General features: G+C 34.6%; 1 protein-coding gene across 1 annotated transcript; it reads right to left on the bottom strand.

The window, feature by feature from the left end:
* Window positions 1-268: 268 nt before the first annotated feature.
* On the bottom strand, window positions 269-3,071 carry LOC127086795 (probable terpene synthase 11). The gene is made up of 6 exons (XM_051027607.1): window positions 2,738-3,071; window positions 2,403-2,670; window positions 1,782-2,364; window positions 1,570-1,708; window positions 1,243-1,491; window positions 269-1,167 (listed from the first exon to the last, which is right to left on the bottom strand). Exons 1-6 carry the CDS (start codon window positions 2,900-2,902, stop codon window positions 874-876), a joined length of 1,698 nt encoding a protein of 565 aa, XP_050883564.1. The 5' UTR covers window positions 2,903-3,071; the 3' UTR covers window positions 269-873.
* Between the last annotated feature and the right edge of the window lie 5,185 nt (window positions 3,072-8,256).

Genomic DNA, 8,256 nt, shown 5'->3' with positions numbered 1-8,256 from the left:
TTGAAATGAAAAAGGTTGGGACCACCAATTGGCCGCCGGAAACGTAGAAAAAGAGGGACTCCCTTTCATGCACAGGTTGATATCTCTCTCATATTAAGAAAGATAATTTGTTTTCTTCATAATAAGTTTACAAGCGCCCATGACCAGTGGAGAAAGGGAGAAAAATCGGTTGTGGTGGATGCATACACACCAAACGATGCCTTGATGAAAATAAGCTCATCTCTCACAAATATATATATATATTTAGATTATAATCAAGAGAAAGATAAGATCAAATTGATTAACTTTGAAATTCAAGTCAAGTCAAATATTATTCAAAGATCTATACAAGGTTGTATTCTTTATTCACAATTGTTGTTTGGTGTGATCATCACAATGAGTCATTTCTGTTATATATCCAAAAAAAATCATTTCTAGCCGATGTGAGAATTAGCCACTCACACTTGAAATCCAACGATCTCCCCACAACTATGAGTCACTCACATCATTAGCTTTAATTCACATTAGGATCTACTTCCACTCCCCCACTAAACTTGATTCTGATATCACTTGTTGGTGAGTCTGAGGAATGAAACGCCGAAATTGCCAATGGACTAAATACTCATAGATCCAAGAGAGTTTGACACTAAATATCCATAAAAAATGTTAAGATAATAGGGTATGAATCCTTTTCCTTATATACCCAATTGATGTGGAATTTTAATATCTCACACTTGAATCTTTAACATCATCTATTTTTAATTTTTTTAAACATAAAATAACCACCTTCAATACAAATGTTTGTATCAAACTTCCTAAAAAGAGTGTAAGGTAATTTAATAAAGAGGAAAGAGAAGCATTCATAATACTAAGTTAATTAATATTTTTTTCACTTTAATGATTACTAGGTAATGATGAGAAGATCAATGTTTGCACATAATCATCAACAGTAAAAGTGCTTTTATCATCTCCATGTTGATAAATAACTTGAGCAGTTCTAGCCATGTTAAGAGAAGCTTTAACAACAGATAAGGGCACAGTTTTGTTCATGGCAAGGCCATTGAGTTCTCGCCACAAGTTCCTTATTACCAACCTTATGTGTTTCCTTCCTTCATTTTCATCTCTAATATTATTCTCTCCCATGAAGCATTGTATGCTGCTAGCATTATCCCCTCTCTCTTGTTCCTCCTGAACATCAAAATAAGAAATATATTATTGTTCTAAACTAAACTTACAAGTTTTTGCTAGTGATTAGAGAGATACCGTTGAAGTTCCTAAGTCATCCCATAATCGAAGAATTTCTCCGGAGCAAGTGAAGAGTCTAGGATATGGTTTCATCATGGAAATAGTTTCCTTTGATAAACCATCACCAATGAGGAAAGTAGCATGCACCAATGCCATACATGATCCAACAGAAATTGCTCCATTATCCAAATAAGTCCTAAAACTTGGCACATGTCCACTATTGAACCATTTCGCTTCTTCCAAATATGCATCAAACATGTCCATCCACTACATAAATTAAACACAAGTCTCTAATTATAAAAATCTAAAATGTTATAAATAAGTAATGAATATTCATATTCTTACTGTTCTTTTTAAGTAAGAAACAACAGTTATCCCATGCTCTTTTTGAATACTATATGAAATTTCATTTGTGGTGTTATATAATGCCATATAGCATATCTTCATATACTCAGGAAGTTGCTCCATTGCATCAAGGTCCCACCTGCAAAAACAAAAATAATAATAGTGAAACATTTTGATTATTAATTACATACAAATTATATATAGAAGAATACCTTTTGATTGCATGTGTGAAAAGAACAAGTTGATCTAATGTGCCATAATTGTCAAAGATGTCATCAATGACATCCAAAATGCATATGGTTTTTGTAAGTTCGATACGACAATTTGTATAACATGGTTCTGGAAAAATTCCCACTGTCCATAAGAAGCACTCTGTTGGTCTATCTCTCGCAAAACTTAGTTTTTCAATAAGTCCCAACTCTTTCCACCACCTGCATATTTCTGCTAACTCTGTTTGATGTAGTGATTGAATCATGTCATTGTCTAACTTTGCCAATTCCAAAAGAGCTGGTATTTGGTTACTTGCATGTCTATATTCATCCATGTAGTTTCTAGCTTCTAACCTTGCCATTCTTAGATGCTTTGGAAGTGTTAAGGATCTAACAATGTGCCTATAACCTATTTCAGGACTCGTGTGTGAGATGAACTCATGTAGACGAGTCCTTGAAAATTCTAATGCTTTCTTTAATATTTCTTCATCTTCTGTCCCTAAATATGATGCCTCATATAGGCTCAACATACCACAAATGTCTTTGTTCAGTGACTCCTTGAACCATACTTTAAAGTTTCTGAATACGAAAAGTACCAAGCATAAGAAAATTCAAATCATAATGTACCAGAACATGTAGGCCAACCATTGTGCCTAAGTAAACGAAACTGTAGAGATGTTGCAAAGAGGTTTGTAGAAGCATCCCAATCACATATCCTCTCAAGTTGCATATTGATCTCATCTTCCAAATGGTGGCTAATTCCTAGCCCTTGGATTGATTCAATCATCTTCATCGTTTCAATAGGATCACTTGAGTTTAACAATACTTCCCGGCTTCTTCTTTTGACTTGGTCCAAACTTCTGGTCTTGTCCTCTTTCTGTAAAGTTGGCAACTAACAGCGACAACATGAATTATTAGTATTATGAGAATAAAGGATGAGAGAGATTAGAAAAAGCTACCTTATCGTTAAAAGCAATGGACTTAATCGATAATTTACTATGCATAATCCTTGAATTTGAATTTTTAAGCGACAAGATCCGTGATTGATAAGTAGAAGTCCAAGAATTGCAACGAGGAAGTGAGTTTGTGAGATATGAAACTCTAAGTTGAGTAGTAACAGCCATTGTATTGGACAAATTAGTATTCTTATCTCAGTTCCTTCTATTAAACGTGTTTGGAATACTATTTGATATAGAAAGGAGCAGAAGCACATCAAGACACAAAATAACCCGTGACTTAGAAACTTCCCAACATAAACTATACAAGTGGAAAACCTGTGGTAGAGGAAGAATCTTACTCAAACTCAAACCAGCAACCACATATTTAGATTCTATAATGCATGAGCAGACCCACATACATAGGAGGTTGATATTTCATTATCTACACCAAATGTTATCACAAGCCTAATTTTTTGTTTTGTTTTTTTTTAATTTCTCGTGTCGAGGTTGATTAACGTTTTTGATAATCTATATCTTTATAATTAAATCAAAATTATGTATAATTTTACTAACACTTTAACTACTTTTGTGTAATATTATCTAAATTATTAGGTGACACATTTCAAAACTCTTCTTTAAGTTTTTTAAAAAAATTCACATATTTGTTCTCTATAAAAGGTTGTGGTTTCGAATTCTAACAAAGGTAAAAATCTATTTTTTTTTTTCATAAATTTTGGTATCAATTATTTCTTTCTCACCATAATTTTTTATTGCAGTTTTGTGGTGTTTTTCAAGTAATTTAAGTGTTGTAATCGGTTAAAGCGGGTAGGTAAATCGGTTACAGTAAGGTTTGAAGTTCAATTAAGTTGCAGAAATGTAGAGTTTTCACAGGTGTAACAGATTAAACATTTGTGTGTAACCGGTTATCATTGAAGTTGATTTAATTCCAATTTAATTCAGTGTCAAATGTAATCGGTTACCCACTTTGGTGTAACCGGTTACAAGCGCGATATTTTGTTTTTTATGTTATTTTACTTGGTCAATTCAGTTCCAATTGTATTGTATCTCATATATAAGTATTTAGGATGCGCATTCATTCTTAGTAAATGCAATAACAATCTCTCACCTCCAATTCTCTCTCTCTCTCTCTCTCTCTCTCTCTCTCTCTCTCTCTCTCTCTCTCTCTCTCTTAATTCTCCTTTTTCACTCTCCACATCTAAAAGTTACTCCACCATTGTTCATCAATCACGTGGTGTCTTGTTCCAACATTTAGCATCAAGGGCCTGATTCAGATCCATAAACACTTAGTGTGCAACATGAATTTTGTCTCTAATGAAAGAATCCCTGCAAATCTATATATCCTTGATGCGAAGAATTATGACAAATGGTGCAAGAAAATGAAGGTGTTGTTTGGCTACCAAGATGTTCTTGAAGTAATCAAGAATGGTGTTACTCCTCTTATTAAAAATGCAACACGCGCGCATCAAGTAATGCATAAGGAAGAGAAGAAGAAAGACTTCAAAGCGTTATTATTTATCCATCAATGTGTTGATGGCGACAACTTTGAGAAAGTTGGTTATTGCAAATCGTCAAACTAATCGTGGGAGATCTTAAAGAAGACATATGCAGGGGTTGACAAGGCAAAGGTGGTGAGGTTACAAACTCACAAACGTCAGCTCAAATTAATTCTAGTGGAGGAAAATGATACAATCAACGATTTCTCAACGAGAATCACTTGGTTGGGGAATCAAGTTAAGGCATGCAGAGAAACTGTTACGGAGCAGTATGTTATCGCTAAAATCTTGCGTTCTTTAACACAAAGATTTGACAATATAGTTGTGGCAATTGAGGAGTTGATGGATCTTGCAACAATGAGCAAAGAGGAATTGTAAAGTTCTTTTGAGGCTCATGAGAAAAGGATTTAAGAGAGGAATAACGATAAGGAAAAGACGAAGATCTCCTTGCAAGCTCGTTTCAATGATAAGGACAAGACATCAAAAGGAAAATGGCCCATGAAGAGCAAAGGGAATTTTTAGAGTTTTGTTGGAAGAGAGTCCCAAAATTCAAAGAATTCGACTTGTCAAAGGGGTGAGAGCAGCTACAATAAACATGGTGGTCAAGGAAACTTTAGAGGTGAAAGGAAGAGGTTTAACAAGAGCAAGGAGAAATGTTGTAAGTGTCAACGGTTCGATCATTTTGCAAAAGAGTGCAATGCAAACAAGAAGGAATCTCAAGCGGGTGAAGTTAAGGTTGCAAGACAAGAGTTTAATTAAGAGAATATACTCTTGGTCATGATCACGAAAGGGAATTGTAGCCGCAAACAATTGTGGGACAGAAGCTGCATCAACTAAAAGAGTGCTGAAAAATTGAGTTGTGACTAGTTGAATGATATGATTAACCAGGTGCGTGGACAGGAAGATGCCATGATTTGTTTGAAAGGATTTCAATGTAGTGAGGAATGATATTTAGAATCGGGTGGTTCAACTCATATGACAGGGAGAAAGGATTGGTTTGTCAAAATCAATTGTGCCATGAAAAACAAACTAAAGTTCACGGATAACACCACTATAATATGTAAGACCCCAATTTTGACCCTAAGATCCCTCATGCAAATTCATCATAAACATTAGCATTGGGATCATGACTTGACATCCTCCTTACCCCTCTTTCATTGGGTTTGTTTTGGGAGAGATTACCAAGCACTTTGTGATTATATCATACTTGTATATTATCATTTTACTAACTAAAATACCAAAAATATGTCTTTGTGTTTGCCTAACTCTTTTGTAGGTAGGGCATTAATCTCATTTGATTCATCAAGTTCACATCTAGGGTTTGAGACCCTCATGAATAAAGAGCACAACCAAGAATTGATTCAAAAATGGTTATGAACATCATATATGAGTCCCAACATTCTCTACATGTTATATTGATCAAGTTTTCTTCAAGAGTTTGAGGGTGATTTGCCTTGGAAACCCTAGTTTGACTGGGTATCTTGAGTAACTTCTCCAACAAGCTATCTCACCAATTGATCAAATTTCTCAAGGGACACTTCAAAATTCATCATCTTATGCATATATGATCTACCATGAGCCAAGAAAGTCAAGAGAATTGGAAATTAGCAAGTTGGTTGATGGTGGTTGGCCAGATGAATTCATCTGATCAAAACTGGGTCTCCCTAGACCCTATCTCCTACAGTTTTCACCATATGAAAATGATTCCAAGATCAAACTTTCTCTAAATGACAGTCCAAACAACTTTTATGTTGAGACCTAGAGCTATTTTTGCTTGGAAAATCATTTTATATGTTGAAACATTATATGTCATTTTGTCTAAATCCTAATTTGAAAGTCAACTTCCCAAGGCCATAACTTACTCAATTTTTATGAGATGAAAGATTTCCAAGTTGCACAATCAAATCCAATGTGTCTAATTCAACTTTTATGTTTGGAGTGGGAGCTAATTCAACTTTTTTGAGCATGTGATATGAGGCTACATTATAGGTCACTTTTAACCTATACCATTGATCAAGTGATTTTTCCAAACTTTAAAAATGCATAACTCTATCAGTTCAACTCCAAATGACATGAAATTAGTGACCATTTTGAAGATCTTTGAGAGAGATACAACTTCGATGAAAACACGTTTTTCATTTTAAGCTCCTATAAAAAGTTAAGCAAGATGGAATATTGAGACATATGGCTTGACACTTAGAAAAATTTTGATATGTCAAAAATTTCCAAACTTCCACCTCAAATTTCTCCAAGTTCCAAGCTCCAAATGAAAAAATGTTGAACATGAAAGTTGTTCCTCTTGATATCACCTTTCCGAAGAGCTCAAATTTATTCATTTTGGATAAGAAATGCATAGGCTGCACATGGCTTAAACAGGGTAACATCACTTGGCAGGGATCAAACTTCAAACATCAATGTGCATTTGCCTTGCAATCCAAGCTTACTTTAGAGCATCTGACGTTCATTTTTGGACCTCTAAAAATCATTTCATGGGCCTATGCGCGCCCATGCACCATTACATCACCATTTGCCAAAATTGGAAAGTGAATTAGAGTGTGCAATTATCAACCATTTCAGCTCTAAATAGAGCTTCAATTGCTCAGAAATTCACACACAATCGCGCCAGCTTTTATCCCCCATTTCAAACCCTCAATTCTCAAAGGTTAAGCCTGAAAAATTCTCTTGAATTTGAGCTTGAATCTCCACTATTTTGGAATTCAATTCTCCAGGAATCCATAGCTTTTTAACCATTCAATCCTTCTCCTGCAAGCAAGTGGAGTGAGTCCAAGCACAAGCAAGATCAAGATCAATTGAATCCAGACCTCCATTGAAGGTATTTTTCAGAAATTTTGAACTCTTCGATTCTCTCAAATTCTTGCTCAATTCTATTGATTCTTTGGTTGTTTGAAGTCCTACCAATGTAGGCAAGAAGATTGAGTTGCTTTGAGGTCAAAGCGAAGCAACTCAGTTCATGTACCTCAAATTTCAATTCCATGTATCTCTCAATATACTTGGAATTGGAGTGAATGGAGGTCTGATTCGAGCTCAGTGCCATTTTTTCTTCAAGATCATGTCCTTGTTTTTCATTATGGGGATGGTTCATGGTGGACCAGTCCGGTGAGGTCCACCAGAGAAGATGACCGGAGCTCTGGCTCCGGCGATGACTTGGCAAGGCTTTGAACCACATGATCAGTCCCTCACGTTTCAATCTTGATCGTTGGTGTTGATTACCCAAGTTGCAGCGTTGTTGACTCAAGTCCATGTAGAATGCGCGCTAGGGACCATCAGATCTGACACCTCAATTAATGAGGGAGATCTGATGGTCCACGTATTTTTGATTTTCTGAATTTTTATTTTTATTGCATTATTTTCAATAATTCATATTAAATTCAATATTGATCCAAAAAATATGGGACTTTCACCAAAAATTTCCAAATATTTTTCTCTTTTATATTCTGAATTAAAATCATTTTTTGGATTATTATTAATATTTTTCATGAATTAATTGATTTTGCATTTTTTTTTAATTGTTTAAAAATATTTTTAAATGTCCAAAAATTAAGATTTTTTTTCTCCAAGGTCCTTTGACCTTGTTTAACCTATGATAAATCTCATGGCCATTTCTTTGGTGTTTTGATGAGACCTTAGGATTTGGACAAAACATATTTGATTTAAATGCACTATTTTATTATTTTTAATTGAATAAATGCCAATTAAATTTTGTTGACCATTTGTATTGACTTGATTGAGTTTGCTTATTGTTGTTGGACCTTGGTCAATGTTGATTTGACTTTGTCAAGTTAATATCATTGGATTTAGGGGATTGATGGAATGTACATTCCATCTCCCAAAATGAATGAATGATATTAATTTAATAAAAATCCTCCTTTGACCAATTTGTGATTTCATTCATCCCCTTCCCACTTCATCCCATTCCTCTTCTTAATTCATTCATTTCATTTGACCTATGACATCTCAAAGTCGTAATGCTAGTTGATTGAAAAAATTGACATGGGTATGGATGAG

This window comes from Lathyrus oleraceus, chromosome 5 (genome assembly GCF_024323335.1).
Source record: "Lathyrus oleraceus cultivar Zhongwan6 chromosome 5, CAAS_Psat_ZW6_1.0, whole genome shotgun sequence".
Classification (NCBI taxonomy): Eukaryota; Viridiplantae; Streptophyta; class Magnoliopsida; order Fabales; family Fabaceae; genus Lathyrus; species Lathyrus oleraceus.
The sequence above is the reverse complement of the archived record's forward strand: the minus strand, read 5'-3'. Positions and strand labels throughout refer to the sequence as shown.

Excerpts from the sequence above, each read along its gene's own strand:
- LOC127086795 (XM_051027607.1), bottom strand. The coding sequence starts at position 2,902 with ATGGCTGTTACTACTCAACTTAGAGTTTCATATCTCACAAACTCACTT. Across the intron at positions 2,365-2,402 it reads TTGGCCTACATGTTCTGGTA|TATTCAGAAACTTTAAAGTA; the intron begins CATTATGATTTG and ends TGGTACTTTTCG. Across the intron at positions 1,492-1,569 it reads TTTCTTACTTAAAAAGAACA|TGGATGGACATGTTTGATGC; the intron begins GTAAGAATATGA and ends TAATTTATGTAG.